The sequence below is a fragment of the Dermacentor andersoni genome, chromosome 11 (assembly GCF_023375885.2).
Source record: "Dermacentor andersoni chromosome 11, qqDerAnde1_hic_scaffold, whole genome shotgun sequence".
Classification (NCBI taxonomy): Eukaryota; Metazoa; Arthropoda; class Arachnida; order Ixodida; family Ixodidae; genus Dermacentor; species Dermacentor andersoni.
The window spans coordinates 43,462,657-43,485,635 of NC_092824.1; the positions used below are offsets into that span (position 1 = coordinate 43,462,657).

General features: G+C 46.1%; 1 protein-coding gene across 1 annotated transcript in view; it reads left to right on the top strand.

The window, feature by feature from the left end:
- LOC140213980 (phospholipid-transporting ATPase ABCA3-like) overlaps positions 1-22,979 on the top strand; it is a 135,115-nt gene that overhangs the window by 16,454 nt on the left and 95,682 nt on the right. The window contains exons 5-8 of the mRNA XM_072285182.1: positions 754-964; positions 11,882-12,134; positions 13,918-13,970; positions 20,342-20,795. Of these exons, the coding sequence (XP_072141283.1) occupies positions 754-964; positions 11,882-12,134; positions 13,918-13,970; positions 20,342-20,795 (971 nt within the window). The remainder of the gene's footprint in view (positions 1-753; positions 965-11,881; positions 12,135-13,917; positions 13,971-20,341; positions 20,796-22,979) is intronic.

The following is a 22,979-nucleotide window of genomic DNA, read 5'->3' on the forward strand; positions in this document are numbered from 1 at the left end:
CGGAGGAGGAGGGTATGACGAAAGGCATGATAAGAAAAGCGTAGTGCCACGCAATAAGGGCTTTACGGCGGCGATGGCTGCGAGGTGGCGTCAGAGTAGCGCGCGTGGTCTCTTAGCCGATGACGTCACCGCCACCATTGTATGGAAACAAAGCCCTGCATGAGCAGAGGTCTTCCTGCGGCAGCCGCTGTGAATCTCGCCCACGCGCTGCCACTCGAGCTTCGCCAATTAGCGAGGCCGTCGCGCCACACTTCGCTCCTTTTGCAACGTGCCGCACGAGACAGATGGTCCGCACCAGCCACTATACTGTGAAAAAGATGCACGTATAGAGTTGCGCTCAAATTTGCATTAGGGAGTATCGTAATCGTCGGTGAACTTCTTTTTTTCGATGCGAGAAAGTGGCGAAAGCAGGAATGTTTTCGAATATGACGCCGTTCCTGCGACGCGAGCATTTTTTGATAGGGCGGTAACGTGGGGTGTTCCTCAGCTTGTATATTTTAGTGTGAGCGACTGAAACTGACGAGCAGCAGGGCAAACTTCGGTGGCAATTTTGTGCACAAAAAGACACGCATTAGCTCTCAGAAAACGATCACACACTTCTAGACGAATATTCTATCAATATAACCCTTCTAATTTTTTCCTTCAGTGTATGTTCGGAGCACTGCGTATCTAAACTTAAGCGCAGCGATTGACTACAGCTATCCAGCCAGGTCTGGTGGGTGTGGGACGACGTGAAACCGGATTTGTTCCTAGGTGCTGATTCTCGACGAGCCAACCGCGGGCCTGGATCCGGAGACGAGGCGGATCGTGTGGGATACATTGCAGAACGTAGGCAAGAAGAAAACCCTGCTGCTCTCTTCTCACGACATGGAGGAAGCTGACGCCATCGGAGACCAAATAATCATCATGGCTTCTGGTGTGGTTGTTTGCAGTGGATCGACGGCTTTTCTCAAAAGAGCATGCGGTAAGCTTATGAAGCCACAGTTAATAGTACCAATATTTATTGAATGTTACCGGCCGTTTCATGGCGGCCCAGCTATTCGTATATGAGGTGCGCGCATGGAAACACAGCAGTTAAAGAAAAGCGTGACATACAGAACGGCAGACAAAGAAACGCCCACTGTCGGGAACATGGTTGTAACCCGTTTTTATGGGACACGATCAAGCTGCATAAAATAACTTTTGTAGACACCCAGACAAGCGTAAAAATAGGCATGGTAATTTTCCGGTGGCTTGTGGTAAACTAACGACAGCGCATAAACGCAGCGCCATGTTCTCAACTGCTTCTGCCACATGTCTGGGATGTCTGGGAGTTGTTTATGTAGTACATTTCCCTAGGTTTGAGGCGGAGTTTCTTCTTTTCAAGATATCGCTTTTTCCACACGAAGGAGCACCGAGACCTGCGGCATAATTTCAAATAATAGCCACCTGTGCGTGTCGCCCAGAACGTGAATACGAGACCAACATTAAAGGGACATTTCAGAAATCCGTCTCAGTTAGCATAAATTATCTCATCGTTTGAAATATACTAAATTAAGGAGAAATATTTGTATACAACGGAAGCCGCACGCTAGCCCGTCTTCGATTTTCTAGATGCGTGAATCAGGCGAACTAAAGTTGTGACAGGTAAACGGCAGAACGCAGGAACACCTAGTATGCCTACACAATCAGTCCTGGATGCAAAAGAAGTCGCCAGGCACAGCCGGGCATGATTCAGACAACGAACGGTCAAGGTGGTAAGGGATTTTATATTCGTTCTTGCTTGTATACTATGCCGCTATTGGCGCCGTGCCATCAAGCTTTGCATACTGACAACAACGTTAGACCACCCCTGTAAGCCACTGATATCCTATCACCGGGAAGGTACAAATATTTCTACCACGTCTTCACATGAAACCTAATCGACGTTCTACTAACATTTATTTTGCAAGTATAAAGTTTGTCTTGCAAATATCAAGTAGCCGATGTCTCATTGACGTTAATTCAACTTTAGAATTAGGGTCTTTATGTACATTACATAGCTCCATCGTATAGACATACGCGCTACGTCATTCCTGGTGCCTTCATTTTAGGTTTTCTCGAAGATTTATTTAGGGTGCCGTATTTGGGTGGGGGGGGGGAAGGGTGTACGCAAAGTTTCGTAGGTAAATTTTTTGCTACAAAGTCGTCGAAGATTTCCCGAGATTTATTGTGTTTGAAATTCCATTCTCATTGAAAGTGGTACTTAAATTTTGCAAGAGTAAACGGTGGGACCATAGGTCCTCATTCGACAGTGAATGCTCGCCGAAAAGTTTGAGATCATTGTTATTCCGAAACACAGTATATAGTCCGTGGCTATCTCGCGTGGCGCGACTGATCACGTGGCGTCTAATACGTGTTACAACCATGACGAAAATAATTTTATCAGACTCCACATAAATGGTCCCCCCTCGCCACATAGGTTTTTTCAAAAGAGTTACGTTTTGGGCGAGTTGGTTGTACGTGGTTCTCGTTAGACATTTGCGCGCACAAAGGCTGGACGTCGAACGAAGAAGGGACACCCAACATGCACAAACTTCAACGGGCTTTTATTGTGATAGCGACATATATAAACGCTTCCACAATCAGAAAAAAAACAGGATGCGAAGAAAACAAAGAAAGCCACGTGCAAAACTGCATAACCACATCTGCCACCGACACCAAACGTTGTCACTGTCATACCTCCAGAAACCTCACTTCCTTGTGACCTAATGCTACAGACAGGGCACCAACACAACTCTGATCACGCCGAAAGAATTTCTCTGGCCTCAACTACCTCCCTGGTTAAGCGATCTATGGGAGAAAGTAATATCGTGCATCTGTTAAAGATAAGATAACAACCATTGCATGACTCGCAGTGTTCTGCCATGTGGCGTTCGATGCCTTGCTTTTCCTTGCCGCGATGTTCTTCTAGGCTCTTGTTTACGCATCGGCTGGTTTGACCGCTATAACACTTGCCGCACGACAAGGGAATCCGATATACTACACCTTATTTGCATGCAACGAACTCGTTTTGATGCTTTATCATGCATTTTGGTTCCTCATTCTTAATTGGGCAGCTTTTCCTGAAAAGTCTTTCAAGTTTTTGGGGAGCCGAGAACACGACTTTGACGTCAGAGCGAGATCCTATCTTCTTTAGGTGATGTGAAATTTTATGGAAGTATGGAATGACAACCATTCTTTCTTACTTCTGTCTTCTTTTTTTCTTCCAGTTTTTTCTTCCAGTTTCCCGAAGCGAGTATTATGTTTCCGCGTGTTCAGATTACAGTTTGAAACGGTCACGTTTGCATCCCATGACTACATTGATTCTTCGTATTTCCTGCTGCGATTTAACCTTGCAGCTTTCGCTAATTTATTATGCTCAGTGTGGTGGGCGCAATTTCCAGTAGGATGAGTACGCTGTGCTTTCTTGTCGTGGGCAAGTGGCACTAGTGTGCGCGCGATGTACCTGACCTTGTTGTGAGGGCGTTCTGCCCCTCGGCGACGACTGCGAGCATTACATTGAATTGGTCCTCGATAGTAAACCTGCTATGGCAACCGGAAGTATAACGCACTAGCGGGAACTCAAAACTATACACTAGATATTCTGTAGACCTATGCACGCAAACAGAGAGCATTTATTAGAGGTCACATAATCCAGCGGCGATATCCTCACAACTTTACGGCAACAAGTTCTGGTTGGGACGTTTATGATACATATTTGTACTGTTTGAGTAAATGTGGATATTGACACATGTACTTGCTTCTTTCTCGTGTGAGCGCGTTTCACTGTCTAACACCTAACCCAACTAACGTATGTGCGTATTGTATAAAACATCATTTTCTATACGCATCTATGAAATACAGATGGCTATCCGGGACGTGCCTAACGGGTGGGGAAATAATATTTGGTGGGAAATGTAACTCGTGCATAACGGTCTCACGCCGTCGTATATGCGGTAACTCTGTTGTGGATCAGGCGATGCTTCGCTTGACAAGCTACTAGTAATAGTAGCACAGAACATTTATTGAAAAGAAGAACAAGCGTTGAAGCTAGTCGTGCTTCGTCACTCGCCGGTTGCCAGGCTTCTTCAAGCCCTGCAGCAGCAATTGAGTGCTGTGCCCGTCCTACCAGCCGCAACTATTCGAGCGGATCTGAGCCGGTTGCGCTGTTTCCCATTAGTGGGGTTGAAAATGACCGGGAAGCTGGCTGTATGTGTGCATACCCTAGCTGTGTGAGGTGAGTACGCGTACTCTTTACAGTGAGCAGATCCATACTGGTGTAGAGTGGGATGGATGACATGTCATAGTCTAAGATTGGAGTGATTAAGCCATGGCCTGGAGTGCTTGCCAGGCCGCAGCATCTTCATGATTTAGTGTTTTGCGCAGGGGTGGTTTGTATAGAGAGTTGAGGAATAGTGATGTACGGGATGAGTGTTAGTTAAGTCTCTAGACAAGTCTCAGCCAGAGTCTCTCTGCACAGTGCTAGATTAGTGTGCGCTAGGACACAGGTGTGCGCCTGCTGATTGAAGCGTAGAGAATGGTAGGCCGTAGCCCATGGGAGAATAATTGTGGCGGGTGTTGTTTCTAGTGTGTGGAATACGTGGCGAGCTTTGTAAGAAATAGCGCTAGCGTAGAGTCGGCATGCTGCTCGGGAGTACGAGAAAATGATGACGCAGTCCCATTGCGGCTGAGGCGCTGTAGGTAGCTCAATGGCAGTTTCCCCCGCTTCCGTAATGAAAGTATGTTGTACCGTGGCTGCAGTAATTTATTTTTCCTCGCCGTATACGCCGCTCAGAGGGTGCGCAGAGAGCGGATGAATGGCAACAGCATCCACGCTCCGTGTTTGAGAGTCAAAGCTCGTGTCTCAGCTTGCCCTAAATCAGCATGACAAGTAGGGTGCATGCTTCTAGGCATGGGTGGCATGTAAATTAAACTGCGGAGGCGAGGTACAATCATGAGAGGAAATTGAGAAGGATATGTCGCAATATCAGAAAGATGTGTCGCCCGGTGACTAGTCGTTGCCACCTTTACAGCTGATCACCAAGGTAAGCATCTACGCGCTCTGTGGCAGTATTGGGAAGTGTAAGTGCTTCTAGTCGTAACATAACCTTCAGGTTGGCCGTCCAAGCAGTTGCTCGTACGCTGTTCTTCAGAGATTATAGAGGGCCTCGAATTGTACTCTCCTCATTGGGAGATAAAGAGTGGGCCATTGGAGGCAACTGATAATGAGTGCCTGTATCAGTCGTAGGATGTCATTGTACTTACGACCATGCTTCCTGTTGGTGACGCGACAGACCACACGAAGAACTTGTATGGTGTAGTGTGGTAGGCGTTGCAGAGCAAGGCCAGCTGCGCTGTCAGTTTCTATTTTCATGCTTGCTCTATGCTTCTATTTCTATTTTCATGCTTTCTATTTTCAGCTTGCCCACCCGGGCGATACGTATGGCGCTCGTGAGGACTGTAGTATCGGTCTGTATCAGGCTTGCTTTCCCTCACGGTTTGCACGTTAGCAATACAAGCTCATGGAACGCCCTGAAGTCCTCTGCGTGCCATCTAGTTCTGTACCTTGTTGGCTGCATGTTGTACGTAATTCAGCCCGTATGTAGGGTGTGTTTGATGCCTCATATGACACTAAGGATGGGAGTCTCGTCATGGCAATGTTGAATTGCACTGATGAAAGCACTGCGCTCAGCGATGTGTCCGTGCTGTGTGCGTGGGGAGGTGGTGTCTGCAAGTGGTCAATGCCGACAGTGGTTGTATGGTTGGTGTTGCTTAATCTAGCGACGGTGGTAATGATTGTGTGGCTCTACAATTGATGTTGTTTAAGTTGGATTTACAAGATGGGATGGACCAGCGGTTTTCTAAGCGCATGAGCATGATGTCGTTGAATGCCACCAAATCGCGCCTCATACAAGAAAGCACTGACGATCTGCTTGCGGCGCGAGTCGTTGCAGCCGAGCCGTATCACGTTTTCCTGCGGACTGATTACGTGATCGGTTCTGTCGTGCGAACCCAGCTATTTGCTGTCTATAATGATACGGGGTGCAACATTGTGAAAAGTTCCCTTAAGAAAAAAGAGACGATAATTCTTTTTCTACTGTTCATTCTAACATGGTCGAGGACTTCTTACTTTAGTTGGAGTAAAACATCTTGGTGGGGAAGGTTTGGCCGGAAACCAAACATAGTGTCTTGGACGAGATGTTGGTCTTCTAGGTGATGTTTAAGGTTCTTGTGAACAATGTGCTCAAAGAGACTCGATTGCGCAACATTTGGACGACACACACAGAAGAGAAACACACACCACAGAGCGCTTGTAGTGTGCGTTCTCTTCTGTGTGTGCCGTCCAAATGTTGCGCAATCGATCCTCTAATATGCTATAACAACACGCCCAGTCCTCAACCTGTGCTCAGAGCTATTCCAAGTAAGCTTTCAGTGATATGGTACGATATGGGACCTAGGTTTGTTAGACAGGGCGTTTTAACCGGTTTGGGCATTAGCCCTATTTTACCGGGCTTCCACTCAGTCAGTAAGCATCCCGTTTCCCTATGTTTGTTAGGAAGGAGAAGGTAAAACCGGCATGGAGTCGCCGTCAAGATTCTGGGGCATTTTGTTGGTGATTAACTCGTGGCCAGGGGTGATATTGTGAGTGCATTTTTTGTGAGCTCGCATAAGTTCGCGGGAAGTGATTGGCATGTCGAGTGTCTTATTCGCAGATCTCCTATATTGCGAAGTAGTTTCACAGTTGAGACTCGATTTCTTTATTTATTCATAATACTTCACAGGCCCACTGAAGGGCATTGATGAAGGGGGGGTAATAGTTTGTACAGAATGGAAAAATGTAGCATAAAGAAAACAAATAAAGAAAAGTCGCAAAACAAAGGTTCTTTGCACTTACTGTGTACTTCTCCTCAATATCTTTGGGGAAATTGCTAGTTGGGGCTAGCTGAACCATTAGCTGCATGGTGTACTGGCTCTGCCGCTTGTATTGAGTGGCATCGAGAACGTGCCGGACAACGTTTACTGAGCCAACACTACCCTGCGGAGGGGTACACCCCAGACCTCAGTTTTGTCGCGGAGGACGACCGGCGAATGTCTCAGTGGCAGCAGTGAGGGCTGCGATGCAGAGTTCGGAACGTCTGCTGTATTTCTGTTTGCGTCATCACTTGACAAAACAGTTTCGGGCTTTCCGGTGAGACAGAAAGTGTGTATCAACTGCTGAGTTATCGGTCGTGAGTGTCTTGGACACTCACGACCGATAGATAGTGTCTTGGATGTATTTCATCTTTTCCTCAAGTTTGTCGATGGCGATAAGTCAGGTGGCCAGAGGGTCATGTCTGAAGGCTGTCAAGTGTGTTAGGTTGGTGGCTCCAAATTAATTGCGTGGGAGAGAAAAAATATGTCTGGAAAGCCAGGGAGGTTAAGCAAAGCTTGTTCTTGTTAGCTCCCCTGCACGGAGGGAAGGGGTAAGGCAACAAATATCAGAAGAACGGTAACAGTCGGTGCTTCTAAGGTTTATGGCGAAGGCCCGTAGACCACAGGAACCTGAGTAGCGGTAATAAATGGTGTTCGTTTGTCGGGAGCACTGGCCTATAACTTCTTGTTCGGAATGTACAATTGGTGGAGCGCTATGCACATCATTTGCTTGTGTGCTTGAGCGTCTAATCAGCTGCATGTATCGCACGTGGGGCTGTTGGCCATTTCAACAAGGAAGGCACAGTTCTGTGTAAATGCAACAACAAGCGAGAACAGCAAACGGCGGTAATCCAGGAGCTAGATGCAGCTGGGTATCTGGAGGCAAAGAAGGTAAGCTACTCATGGTGGGAACACGCGAGTTACACAGGATCAATATACGTTAATGGGACATACAGAACAGCTCAGCCATAGAATCAGCTGACGAAAGCAGAATCGAAACAAATCAGCCACTTTTATGTGGAGATTGGGTGGCTTCATTGTTGTGCCATTCCGCTGGTATTGCAGTGCCCCAGGAGCCACTGGAAGGTTGTGTCATGCCCCTTCCCTGGTTGCGATGATAACGATAGGTCTGTCAAATTTCTGAGAGAAGTTGTTCATTTTTTTCCGTGATGCATTTTCTGAATTAGAACTTTATTTCGTCTATTGTGAAATGAGGTACGCGGAGATTACTGCCCATCGTCTCATATTACATTGCAGCAGGCAGTGTGCGCAGTCGGTCGGTCAGTGTTAAGTGGGGGTACGTTTCTTGATTCATGCTGTTGTCCATTTTGATAGAATGTTGAGAATTAGTGAGGATGGCGGGTTGACGATACTGTAACGTTTCATACAGAGCAGAAATATGCCTATGGTCACGTTTCTGGTGTAGTCCCACGCTGCATGCGTGGCGAGGAAATGACCTAGGATGAGTATTGAGTAGTCAATTAGGGCTTGCTGGCTGTTTCATCTAGCGAAGGACCTGGTCTAGGCGGCCTAACTTCTTTCGGAGCGGTACATATGCTGAGAACGTAGAGACTGTACTTACCGTGACCGTCAAGCACAATCTTGATAAGGACATGATCGATTACAGAGTCCGTGAGGGTATTTAGGATGTTTGCCAGGGGTGTGCCTGACAGGGTGGCCGTGCGTGCATCTTGGCAGCGTGCGTTTGACACCCTGAATAGGTAGGTTGCGTGCCTTTTTGCTCAAGGTCAATAACCCTGGTGGGCTTCGTTGATGGGCACCGTTTCCGAGCAGAGCTGCGACAATTGCAATGTCAAAGATGGGTGTTGTTCTTCGCCGAGCTTAGCCCTGTTGCTTACTGTTTGTGCGAATTCTAGCAGGGTCGCTTTGCGTTGGAGGTACACTCTGTGTTCGCTTTGTCATTTGTTTTTAATCAGAACGCCCTCGTGGTTGAGTGTTGTCATGTCCTGACAGAGATTATATGATTACAGGGATTTGTTCCTTCAAATACTTACGTGTAGGATAACATAATGACGGATTTTTGCGGGGCCTTGTAGAGACAAAGCACCACGAATTATTAAACGCCATAATAACTCCGATCCTATATTCGATGTCTAATTTTCGATCTCGATCCTTAGGGAAGCATCCCATATTATTTATTTCCAGAATAAATGCGTGTGCCTTTGCCTTCAATTTTTTTCTGTTGCATAAGTCACGCATATTTATGACGGACAACGAGGCATCGAGATTGTTTAGTAGGGTTTTCAGGCCTTCAAGGTTGGGGGTTGATAAATGAACTGAAATGAAATATAGTGTCATGGACTTACCATTCCATTCGCGACCTTAAAGTTATCTCTTAATGCGCCGACGCTCCTTATTTCAAACATTGATTTCAAGCTTATCAGGGGGCGGCGTGTCCCTCCGAACATTTATGCTTATCAGTGGGGCCATAAAGGTGTCCTGAAATAATTTACATGCGTATACTATCATGCATTGCTGGGTAATTTCGCAAATATGGTTCGTGCACAATGAAGAATATTACACATTCCCGTTGCCGAGGGGCCCTTACCGAAGCTTTTCATTTATCTGACTATTGCTATTATGAATACGCTCACACCAAGAAGAATACAAAGCGTGAGCCTATGCTAATTAAAGCTGCCTGACATCACGATGCCTTGTGCACAGCAAGGTGTTTTTTATTCTGACATCAAGAACTTTGCCTTTTTAGCTGCACCAAAATTTTTAAAGATTGCCTATTGTAGATGGCACGATTCTAACCCTTGATCTAAATTGCTTGATGAGGCGGCCATTAAATGAAAATGTTCAATAATAAACGTAGTTACGGTAATGAATTTCTAATTAATTACTTTACTCGACATATTTCAATGTACGAATTATAACCACTTAGTTCGCAAGGCGTATCCACTTGGAAGAAATTCTCTGGACGGCACTCTAGTTGCGAGATATTCATTTTCAAAGCGTCCGTCGAAATGCATTGGTGTTCCACTTACTTCTGTGCTTCGAGGCATAAAACAGCGGTTTCTTAAAGATCTAACTGCAACACCGGAAGGTAGGCAGCAAATGCCATCAAGGACTGGCCCACCGCGAGTCCGCAACTTAAAGCTTGTAAACACGTTGCAACGAAGATAAAGCGAGTCACAACGCCGTAGCGCGCAAAATTCTGGCTGCATGGGCTGCTTGCATGCGCCCGATGTGAACGAGACGCGAGCCAAGCTACCCCAGTTCCAGAGTAGCTATATCAAAACACAAAAACAAACGACAATCACATATAGTAAAGGAAACCTGTTGTGTTTTAGCCTACGGATGTGCAACGGAGCCCTCGTGGCCGAAGCTCAGGTCTGCCCATCATTACCATGCTGTATGAGCTACTCCTCGTACAGCACCTGCAGACACCAGGAGATTTTTGTGTCCGCTGTTCTTTCTGTCTTTACTTCCCCTTTCCCTTCCCCTAGATCAGTGTAGCAAACCGGAGGCTTTAACTCTGTTTAACCTCCTTGTATTTGCATCTCTCTTTCTCCCGCTGTAAATGCCAGCGCCAGAGTTCCCTCCAGTAATTGTATAATGGAACTCTGTGGTTCTCACATGTTCTAAAAAAGGTGGAGGGGAGAAGCGATTACGAAGGCCAGTTGTGGAGAGGGTGGTCATAGGTGGCAGAGAGCGCGGCGACGTGCTGCGCGCGCATAGGGCGAGAGGGTTTGCTGCGTCGCTGAGGGAACAAAGCTATTTGCGGGTGCCAAAATGGAATCACCTGTATACCTTGCGTGCAGTTCATGACCTAGGCATCGAAGAATGTCCATCGTGCTGCTAACTCTCCCAATCGTCAGGCAGAAAGTCATTTTTTTACGATTTAGACTACTTTCCTCAAGCCTTTATGAATGAGCGTTGACAAGTCATATACCCGAACGTTTTTCTTGCTGAGCTTCGGTATTAAGACCGAAGTTGTGGCTAAATATTTTCGCCAAACACTGAATGATATGCATCAAGCATCATTTCTTGATTAAAAGCAGGAACACGGGACAAAGAAGACGAAGTTTGCCACGCCATAGTTTTCTCAGATAATCGCCTTCCAATTTCGTCCGTATATTGGCAAATCCTTCATAGTGGATATGACCTAGCGACAGAGAACAAACAAACAAACAAACAAACAAACAAACAAACAAACAAACAAACAAACAAACAAACAAACAAACAAACAAACAAACAAACAAACAAACAAACAAACAAACACAAGCACAAACAAACACTCGCTTTCTTTTGAAACTACGGTCAGAGTAGATGTACCTATGCAAGATCTCCGGCTGCAGTGGCATCACTTACGTAATGCACTGCAAATACAGATGCTAGTACTTTACCACGTGCTTTTACCACGTGCTTTAACATGCGAGTCCTTTACCACGTGCTTTTGCATTGTAGCTCATACTGACCGCTATAGTACCTGTATGGATCACGTATAATAATAGGATAATAGTTACCTGTACAAGTTCCAAAAAGCCCTAGGTGGCTTGGCGTAAAGCCCACTTCAGTGAATTAGCCTGGCGTGCCATTCTATTGCTAAGATATTCACGCCAACTAGTTCTTTAAGTTGATTTTGCTTATTTTGGTGCATGTTGCACCTTTAGGTAAGAAATAAACATTTTTGGGGTATTTATCGTCCTTAAAAGGATAGTCATGCATATCTTGACATCTTTGCTGGAGCTAATAATCGTGCAAGCTATACGTGTCACACCTACTTTGTGTCGGACGGCCAATTCATTCAATCCGAAATGCACCTATTTACAAAGAAGAGCTTCGTCAAAGATCTAGTGAAATCAGGAAGTTACATCAACGTCGTAGTCAGTAGAGTAAGCTCCGCAGCTATGCTGGGCCAATTTCACAGTTGAAACCATATTCTTGTATACGAGCCGTGCAACGACTACTCGTCCCTGACTGTGTTTTATATTTCACGCAGGCGTCGGATACAAGCTGACGTTCACCAAGGTGGCGGATGCATTCGAACTCAGTGACGTCATGAACATCGTCCGCCATGCTGCGCCTGAAGCAATCGTCGATGACGACAAGCAGGAAGAGGTGTCCATCGCACTGGGTACTTTGGACAACAAGGGATTTCCTGCAATGTTCAGGGCACTGGAAAGTTCCCGTCAACGACTTGGCATTGCAAGCATCGGTGTGACCGTTGCCTCGATGAAGGACGTTTACCTGAAGTAGGTTTCACTGCATTACAATTCATTATTGCGGCAATGTTTTAGGTAGGCATGGCTATTACACGACAACTTTATTTCATGTTTGGCTCTACAACAGGAGTGAAATAAGAAGCTGCTGCAGAGCAGCTTGACAGGGCTCCTTTGACTTGAGCCGCAGTGAGTCGCATGATTCTTTACAGAAAACAAAGAGGATCACGCGGAGTACACGAGCACAGAACTGCACCTTGTCGTTAGAAATGATGAGCCTAGCCAATACTACGGCGCAAACAAAAAATAATATAGAAAAGAAAGAAAATACAATGGCAGTCAAAACGACAAGCATGTACTAATTCATCAATTTAGCAATAGTATTATTATGTTAAGTAGTTCGGAATATCAACTGAGGAAGGTCCTGGGTACGTGGAAGCTTCGGTGTCTTCTGTTAGTTTCAAGAGATGTTGAGCTTAAGATATCGGGTAGTAATTACACGTAGAGGTTCCTATTATCAGTAGGCACTCGTGGTGTTTAAAGAACTGAACATTTGAGCTCTTTGATAATGAGAGCTCTGCGACTGAAAGCCATGTTTTAATGGACAATGATATTGCTATAGAGAGATGTGCAGATGAGATGGTTTATTTACAGAATATACAAGGAGGATAAAAGTAGGGCAGCAACAGCAAAGATGGCTGTCGACAGTCCTCACTTCGTCTTCCTCTTGTACGCTCTAACGCTTCAGCATCTTCTTCATCCACAGGACAACTGGCTCATAACACTCATAACACTCATACTCTCCGGCAGCAAAAGCACCGACTCGGTGTAGGTGAACGGGGAGTACATGAAAAAAACTTGCAGAAAAGGTATTGAGGAGTCTCCTGGACATGATAAAGCGCAGGACGGACAACGTGTGCAATGTCCATGCGGGGACGAGCAGGGGGTGACGAAGGCGGCAGTGGAGCGATTTCGTAAGAACGGTCACTTGGATGGCAGCTCACACGAAGTGAACGGTGTGCTGAAAGAGCAGGTTTTCGGGATTGTCAGGCACGTGCAGCAGGGGCCACAGGAGGAAGAGCAATCCAGGAACAAAAGCGGGTGGGACTGTGGTGCCTGTTGCAGCGAGACTGCGGGTGTATTTTCGGAGACTCAGGAAATTGATTCCTTGCAAGTTGACGTGCATTGTTGGCACGGGCAATAGTCTCTCGAGCACACTCACTCGGAGGGTACCCATAAGAAGGAACCAGGGGGTCCACGGGTAAAGTAGGGCTGCGAGCGTATAAGAGGAAAGAGGGTGAAAAACTAGCGGTCTCATGTCGCGAAGTGTTATTACACTGTGGAAAAGGAGGCTAAAATTGGGACAACAACAAATGTAGCGGGAGATAGACATAACTTCGTCCTCCTCTTGTCGGCCCTACACTTTAGCTTCTTCTTCTACACCCGCTGGACAACTGGCTCATAACAGTATTGCGAGTCATCACACGTTTATTATGATTGTGAATGTCAAGAAAGCGAGTATTTTGGCTCTCCCTCTTTAACAGACAAGTATAATATAGGTCTGTGCGGATTACCTGAAAGTTCTTCCACATTTCATAGTCACCTTCGGCGAGCATCATAAGCGCGGGGCGCCTATTAGACAAGTGTAAAATGTGGCGTTTTTCTTTCGTTTTCGACCACGCAAGCGACGCAATTACAGAATTAGAAAACGAGACAAGTAACTCCTTCAAAAGGTTCGAAAGGTTCTGTTTTATGAATATGCAGATCTACCCCAGAGGAATTTGCACAGCATGGTTGTCCGTTTCTTTTTCTACAGGATAAACTTGGACTGGGCCCCAGGCGGGAAAGAACGAGAACATGAGGTAGAAGGTATGAAATTATTTTTGTTTTCAAGTATAACTTTTGCCGACAGCATCAATTTATTCGTCTCAATACAACAGGCTTGTCGATCAATCAGGCACTACATCATGAAACATATAAAGATGTATGATAAGCTTTACGAAAGGTTTCCTGTAACGAAATCCTGTGGTAAAGAGTACAGAAACAAATAGCCGAAAAGAGAGCCAGAGTTATCATTCAAAGTCCTTACTGATAAACACACCCTGGGGACACGTACGTAGCCAGCCGTCTCTACCATGGCAGGTACCACCAGCTTTAGCTTTGGACGCAGGATCTTCAGCAAACGGCTACAAGCGAGGTGTGATCCGCCAGATTAGAAATTAAACAACTGCCACGTCGTATTGCCCACCGACGAAATATGGTGCTGATTGACTAGGAAGCAGAGCTGTAAATGCAGAAAGTGGGGCACCTCGCATGAAACTGCCGCAGCGCATAATGGCTTAAGTGCCTATACTGCTCCGAACACAATCTTCCAGCACTTTTCACCACATCGAATAAAGACAGCAACACTCGTCGCACGGGAACTATGATTCACGTGTCAAGCATGAGACTACGAAAACTTTCAATTCGGTAGTGACAAGTGCCCTACTAGCACTACTAGATCAGCAACTATCACCATGCAAACAGTCACTGAGTGGTAGTTCGGAAAGCATCATTCTGCGTTAGTTACATGGCTGCTTAACACGGGCGTTAGTTGAATCTGTACTGGTTTCTAGCCTTACATTGTGCTTGTCGGGTAGCTTTCCCAGCTCGTTCTCGCAGACGTTGCAAGTTTACCGGCTCATGTTTCAGGCGACTACTCAGGTCGGCTAGTCGGCTATCTTCTGGCACATAGCCGAAGCATGGCTCAACACCTGATCTTGCTATTGTCTGGCCTAGTGAAGAATTAGGGTTAAACTGAGCCTTGGACAAGTGAGCATCCCAATTCCGATGGGTCGTGTATTCCATGGCACTCGATGCCACAGGTACCAAACTCTGCTATTGCTTGCTACCTGCCTATTTGCATGTGGTTGAGGTATTGCTGCGAATGTGCTCCTTACTCCCCGCGAAACCCGAAACTTTTCAAAAAGTTCAGAAATGAAGCATGAACAGCTGCCAGAGATTATTCTGAGAGAATCTCCTTACACGCAAATAAATGCCTCCAGGAACTTTACCACATACTTAGCCTCTGTGCGACTGTAAGCACGCAAACGTATCAACTTGGTCAGGTCGTGAATGAGGGCTAAGAACACTCCGTTCCTGAGGCAGCTCATAGCGAATGGCCCTAATTGGTCCAACTTAATGATCCTAAATCGTCTCTGCTCTGGTACAGTTTGGTGTGGATATCTCTGAACTTTGCAGCCTCGAGTCTTGAGGAATGACATCCTAATTACTGCCGTACATGCTGTTCTACATAGGCGGTCATTTTTGTTAACTGCAACTTATGTCTGATGCGTACGAAAAACTGACCCTAAGCAAAACGTCTCCCAAAGTCATGGCGCCTTACTACGATAAACTTTCTCATGCTCTTTAGTTTCAACTTTCTCAACTTTCTCTATTCTCATGCTCCCTATCAGTGCAAACAGTCCTCTTTTTGCACCACCGTCCTGATATTTGTAGTAGAGGAGTGATTTTTTAGCTTGAAGTGAGCGCCATGTTTCATTGCTTATCATTTGGGTAGTGGCTTTCGCAGTATAGCAATCCTCTGCCGCAGTTGAAAGTCTAACGTCTGGATAATGGCCGCTTTTTTCAATTGGCCTAGTGCAGACCAGGGCAGAAAGTTAGGTAAGGTGTTCAAAGTAGAAATCATGCAGGCACAAGTGGCAGTCAGCTAGCGGAAGATAGGGGTAATTACAGGTCGCCTTCGTCCTGCAATAGTTATAAAAACTAGACTGATGGTTATGATGATGATGGATCGACTAGTGTACTACGCAACTCAGTGTGTCTCGCCCGTTCAGACTTTTCTGCAGAAGTCTCTTTATGCGCTTCGACTGTCGCACAACTCGAAGCATCCACATTAGCCACTTGGGTGCCTCATTGTTGCTTAATAGTTTCGACACGCTGTTTAGTTTCTCAGACATCCCCGCAACTAGTGGTTCAGCAAGTTTCCTCGTGCCCAAGGGAACTGTAACAATGCAACTTTGCACTCTGGTGAACCCCAACCAAAACAGAAACTATCGCATTCACCCCACGGCCCACGCAACTGCCACACGTATATGCCGACTAAAATTTACTTCTGTTCTACTTCCCTGGTTCGTCGATGTACGCAATACACTAGACGCCACGGATTTGTATTGTCCTTCTATACGAGCATACCAGCTATTCTGTTAGTACTCGCATCAGTATTCACTTCAGTCTCGTGCCTTCGGTCGAAGAACTCTGAAATGTGCGGTGACAAGAGTTTGCTTTTCAGCTCGTGTAGAGCGTGGTGGGCATATTCTCACGACTTCGAGTTTGTTTGAGCCTAGAGAAGATGGTTTAGGGGTTCAGTATATATGACATAGCCCGGCACAAGTGACCTGACGAAGCTCACCGGCCTAAGAACATTTCGCAGCCTAGTTACATTAGTTGGTACTGACAGTTCTCTGAGGGCTGCTAACTTTCAAATACTTGGTTTTCGTGAATCGTGAGCAGAAATTCAAGATACTCGACCTCATTTTTTTTCAAATATACATCAGGACATACAGTGCCAGTCTTGCCTTGGAGATGGCATACATGTTGTAGTGTTGTCGCGTGGACTCTAAATCTTGCTGCAGAACAAGTAAATTGTCTTGATCAGGTTACCACACTGTATTCACGTGGTGAAGTACGTTGGCGGTTATTTTTCGGCAAGCAGGTGGATCAATATTTAAACCAAATACCAGGTGCTTTGGTTCAATGTATCCATTTAGCGTGTTGAATACTGGCTTCTGCATGCTCGGCTCAACAAGAGGAATGTAAAATATATCAAGCGCCATGTCCAACCCGGTGAACAAGTTTATTCGATCTAAGTGATCCAACACATTGCCAATTACTGGCAGTGCAAAGCGATCTCACACAGTTTCAATGTTCAAATGGCTGTAGTCCACCACCATTCTATATCTGTCATTATTCTTCTCGGCTAAAGATACTGAATTGCTGTACTCTGACTGTGTCGGACCAGTTCACAGGCCTTGAGTATCTACTGTTCTGCCCATCGAACTCGATTAGGGAGCCAACTCATTAGCGTACTTCCCGGCTTGCCTTAAGGACCGTAGCCGCTAAAGTCGTGTATCCGAAATGCTTGCTGTGCATTTGAAACAACTTTCGGTTTCAGTTCTACAACTCGCACAACTCTCTGTCTGTAATTTTATCCCACACGGCCCGAATCACAGCGCCCGCAGTCTAGGATAACACAAGGAAAACTTCCCTAAACACGGCCTCTCAACCGTTGCCAGTTTTCGCCGCGCTGGCACTCGAGAATGTGAATTCATCATCTCACGGCGATTGAACAATGGCGCGGCCGCATAGGCTTCTATTTAAGGCGTAAAACTAATTTTGATTGTCAACTATAGGAGGGCGGGATCTCCGTTTTATCGCTAGGATATGCAACTGTGAAGTACACTCGAAGCAAATTGCTCGAGGCTAGAAAGAAGCATCAGCATCGAAATAGGGGAGGTGTGCTAATAATGCCACCGCATGCAAGCACTTCCAACCTATACATTGCGCATACCCTGCAATGTGCGCGGTGGGCACAGTGCCCAAGCAGGGAGGCTTGATACTGTGGGTAGGCATGCTCAAAGAAGGCAACGCTAGCAGCTCGTTCCACTTATGAAAGCACTCTGGGCGGCGAAAGTGTGATCTCCAGGTAACTAAAGGCGTCAAAGCCAAGACAAAGAGGAGGCAGATTAACTACGGTGTACGACGGTCATGGAGCCTGCATCACTCTGAATGTTCTACAAAGAACGTACTGCGAAATATGTTTCTCGAGAAATCTGAAGGAAAGAGGGTTATGGAGGCTGCTTCTATGCGTGAGCCGAAAAGGCCTCAGGTGCAGCATGAATTGGACGTCCTGCTGCAAGATATCTGCAATTTTTAAAGCTATCATTAGAAATGCAACCAACGCCATCAGCACGACGAGCGGGCAACCCTCTCAGGAAATCTACATGGGTCCGGCAGATGTCACTAATCCATTTCGGACATGTGATTTTTAATTGGCCATCCGTCAGGCATAGCGTGCCATCTAGTGTGTTTCTTTACTTTCTGCAAACAAAACATCGCGACACGAAAATGTTATCTTTGTGTTTTTTCTTGTAGTGTTTCTGTCTTTCTAATGCTCGGTGCACCTGACTATACAAATGCTAGACCACTCGTCGTCGCTATCCTCAGAGGCAGACTTCTGCCGGTAAGGTTTTGCTAGATGGCGTGCCGATAGGAAAGTAATTTTTTTACGCCTAGTAAAATCTAAGACGTTAAAACTGGAAATTGAGTATAGTGGCTTTAAAAAACTCAGTAGCGCTTTTGCCCGCTTTCTAATGCAGTTTAGAATTTCCTAACTGACGCACACACGTTTAGGGCAAGCGTTCCTAATCTGTAGTTAAGTCATCATTAGTCGGCACTGCCCGGATGGGGACTGCGCGTCTGATGACGGGGCACGTGACGATATCTTGAAGCGGCACTGGCGGAGAGCGAGCCATAAGAACAGGCTGAGTGCTATCTCGACCGCTCTTTCGGCCCGTCGCTGTACCTGTGAAAAGATGGCTGCGACCTACCATCGCTGAAAATTGTGCAACGTGTCATCTTTTCCAAGATATATCCGCTGAAAATTCTGTCGAACAGGAGTGGGCCCCCTTAGCCACCAACATGGTACACTGTAGGAGACCGTGACGGTGGTAGCAAAAGGTCGATCAATTGACTAGATCTTGCCATTCGTTGAAACATGCGCGAGGGCAATCGATCAGCTAGTCCATACCACACCCATAAGAGCGACCGAAGACGTTTGATGCCTCTGAAACGCATATTGTTCTTAAAATTCGAGGAACACTCGGCAATATAGGAGAAATGGATCATTTTCCGGCGTCCTTAAGGCGGTTCCTTCTTAGAGGATGCTTTTCGCCCTTTCTGGGGGGTTGTACGGCTTTCACTTCGAATCAACAAGCCACGTTAGACACGCACGCATACGGACGCAGGTGCTCCTCATTACACAATTTTGTTGCATTCCCAAAATTTATGTAGTTTACCGGAATATTTGTCGTAACCAATACAGTCAATGGAACTAATGTCGAAATATGTTTTTGTTTTGCTGTATGTTTGTGCTGAAATGTTTTGAGTGTATAAAGCTCTTATCTGAAATTATTCAAATTGCTTACTTGTGCCTTTGGTTTGGGATTTATTTCAAGCCAGTTTAACACCAGGAAGCACACCGTGTCATTTTTGATATGCTACAGTTGATGGTGCAAAACTTTTACTTAGGGGCTGTAAACCAAATGTTGAGCCCATACTAGTGTTTTTATATGCAGTAAACAGACTTTGGCTACACATAGATCAGTAAATAAATTACGAAATAAGTATTTACTGTACTATTCGATTTTTACTAAGTTATCATATTAGTCTTCTTTGTACCAATGTACTCTCCGTTGCAATATATGCCTGGCAAAAAGCTGTTTTCATTTTCATTGATGTGGAATGGTGATCAGGATTTGTGAGGTTAATCCACTCAATTTCAAGTTTTATTGCTTCACAAAATGCTTCCAAGTTTTGACAAAAACGAAATACAATAGGAGCTTCCATAGTCAATTAATGTATTGGTTTCACTTGAACTGGTTCGAATGACCACTATTCGTTTTATAATATTTAACTGCGAGCGCACCACCAGTATGTATTTCTATTTAATGAAGTCTCACCGTAATAGGACATACGTTTAGCGTACATTACCGCGCATTATCTCGTCTTAGCCTTTTTCGTGTTGCACTATTCCATTGATTTACGTAGGCGGGTAATCCTTCCTCCGGAGTACGTCTTTCCTATACTAGATCGCGGTAATAAAGTCGGTGTCCAAGCTGTTTCATTTTTTTAATCTTAGCTGCCACGCGCATCCAACGAGTCGAATCAGCGACCGCATCAGCTGCAACTACTCTAAACCACCACGCGTTCTTGAATGTGTTAGCTGACACTGTACAGCACAGAAATGAACATTGTTTTATATTTTAGGTTGTACATGGGGGCGTCTGCGAATAAATTGCATTCTTTTTCTATCATACCTAATACTGCAAAAGCTTGAACAGTGAAATGTTTGACACATTGTCTCATACAAACCACTCTTCTCTGTCGTGTCAATTATCCTTACGGTACTTGAAACAAATGAATGAATCAATGAATGAGTGAATACCGCTCCCGACTCGCAGGAAAAGACATCGAAGGTGTCTGCAAACCAATCACGAAACGGCGCGCGATGGCCAGATCGTTCTGTGCCCTCTTCAGAAAGCGGCTTCTGAGCCTCTTGCGGAGCTGGGATCTCCTCGTAGCGTTTGGGCTTGTGCCACTCTTACTGCTGGCATTGTTCACGTGGAGTTCGGGAGAGGGGCAGTCAAGCCATCAGTTGGTGCAGAGCCAGAGCCAAGGCGGGACCGTCGACATCGCAGTAAATATGGACGTCCATTTCCCGGGATCCACCGTGTTGGTTGGTGAGTCACCGGCCACAGACGTAAGTCGAAACCTGCGGGCACTCGTGGAATCCAAAGGCGGCCGCGTGCTCGCCACCACAAAAGGCGTGCGGGAGGAGCTCCACGAAATCATCGAGCAAGACTTCTCAGATTACATCACCGAGTACGCCATGATCGTCGAATTCAAAGAGAATGTGTGAGTATATTGACCCGATTTATGCCGTCGAATACGGTTACAGTACTTTTATTTTTTTTTTAGAAGAAGGCGTCCCTAAGGCACAGTAAGAAAAGTCTAGGAAAAAACAAAATTACAGATCTCAATGCGATCTTGCGTGACGCACGAAGCCTAAAAGCGCTGTACAAGGCTCCGTCTTGTACCGAGACCGGTGGCGTCGTTCTCGACGCAGCCCTCCCACTTGCGGTGCTGTGTTTGCTACTACGTTTCGTTGCATCATGCTTATTACGGCGGAAAAGGGGAAATAATGGCGAAACCATGTAACGAACATCGTTTCAACCGCAGGAAGGACTAATCTTTATTCCGGTTTGAGCACAAGTCTCGAGCTAGTCGGTATGGATATACACAGCGAGAACAAAAACGAACGCACATGTTTACAAAGGACGAGCTAACAAGGGCACAGGGAACACGCACAAGGAAAGACCGTGCCAACGCTCACCAACAACTCGTCGTTTATTCAGGAAACTTTTTTTTTATACGCAAAACCGCACGCTTGACAGACGAGACGCTTCCAATCCCAGCATCGTACACCTTACGCGTTCGTCACCCGTGTTCGAGAAGCGTTGATATACGTTCCAGTCGTGTTAGGGAAGCTTGACTTCGTATCTGTTGCCATTCTGCTTCTTGAAATACGGCGTGAGGTTAGGAAAGCGTATATTTTTAAACCGAAAAGGCGATAGATAGAAGCGCGCGCGCAGGCCTCGTTACACTATGTGACATCGAAACAGCAGCTCTGGAACATTCGTGACGACTTTGCAGGATTCCATTTAATTTTTTTTTATTGATCACACTTAGTTTCAGTGCTGTAGGTCGTTGCAAAAAGAAATGGTTACATATGTGCAAACGTTTTCAAAAGATACATGACTCACGATAGATCCGATGTCACCTAAGCACCTCTCATGAGTTCTGAATGCAAAAGGAGTAATGTCGATTTCGACGCCGCTGAGTGGTCCTTGGAGCTGTGCACAGCTGGTCTTCCACGCGGAAACGCGAACACGTAGAGGCACTTGGCCAACACCTCCTAGATATTACAAGGCCGGTGAACTTCGATCCATGACGTTACACCACCTTGTCCAACTGCCAAAGCATCTAATAGGGACGCTCCCGAGTAAGCCGCGGTGATTTTGACGTCACCACTTTCGTGATGCCGGGCTTCGCATAGAAACTTTGGTCCAAGTAGCATGATGTCCTAAAGCGATTGCGTAGGACCACGTTTCGCCCAGTGGGTAAATCAGATCGGCTTTTGAGCCGAGTACAGGTCAGAAGCCGTAGGTTCTAAACTTCCTACCGCCGTTTTTGCTTTCGAATTTATTTCGTTTTTTATATGTTTATATCTTCATGGGCATTCCCGAGGCGCAGTTAGAACGCAGGCGAGAGCTTGCACGGATAACAAAGGCTTCCGAGAGCGAGGTTGACGTGGCGTTGCGGGGATGTCCTCTCCTTTCACGCAAAACCTGGCCCGCCAATGCGCAGCATTTGCACGAAAAGAGCTGTACAATTAGGGAAAGACCAGACGAGTTAACGGGTGACAGTCATATTGCCTATGAGTTTAAGGGTTATTGCAGGGTTTGATGATGGACGCTGTGCCGCATTGTTTTATTTTCCACCTTATCTAACCCATATCACGGCGATATGGTCGCGAGAATCTGTCAACGTCGCGCGAGCCGTTACTCGAGGAAATATTGAAGCAAAAGTAAAAGTTAAACTTAATTGGCCTTATCACTTCCCGCAATTTGTTCCACGTGCATACAGACAAGCTGACCACAAACCGAATCTCTTTCCCGGTCCCTGGATCAGTCTAAACGAAGAAGGCTGAACTAAAGAAACAACAACGATGCGCGTGACCTTTGAATAGACGGTGACAACTGAGTGCCTCTCGAATTAATCGCGCGGGCACCGAACTGATGCGGAAACTGGGCTTCACATTTCAGGAGACGCCGATAACTACAGCCATCGAAAATGACTGAAAAAGGCAGTAACATGTTGACCTCCGAATAGCTGTCATCTCTTAACATTGATTTGACGGCGCTTTATGCATGTGTGTGAGAAGTGGTGGCGTGGGCGGGAAGGGGGGGGGGTATGTGCTTTAATTTCGGGGGGGGGGGACGGACCCCCCGAGCCGCCCCACCCCTCCTTGGGTACGTG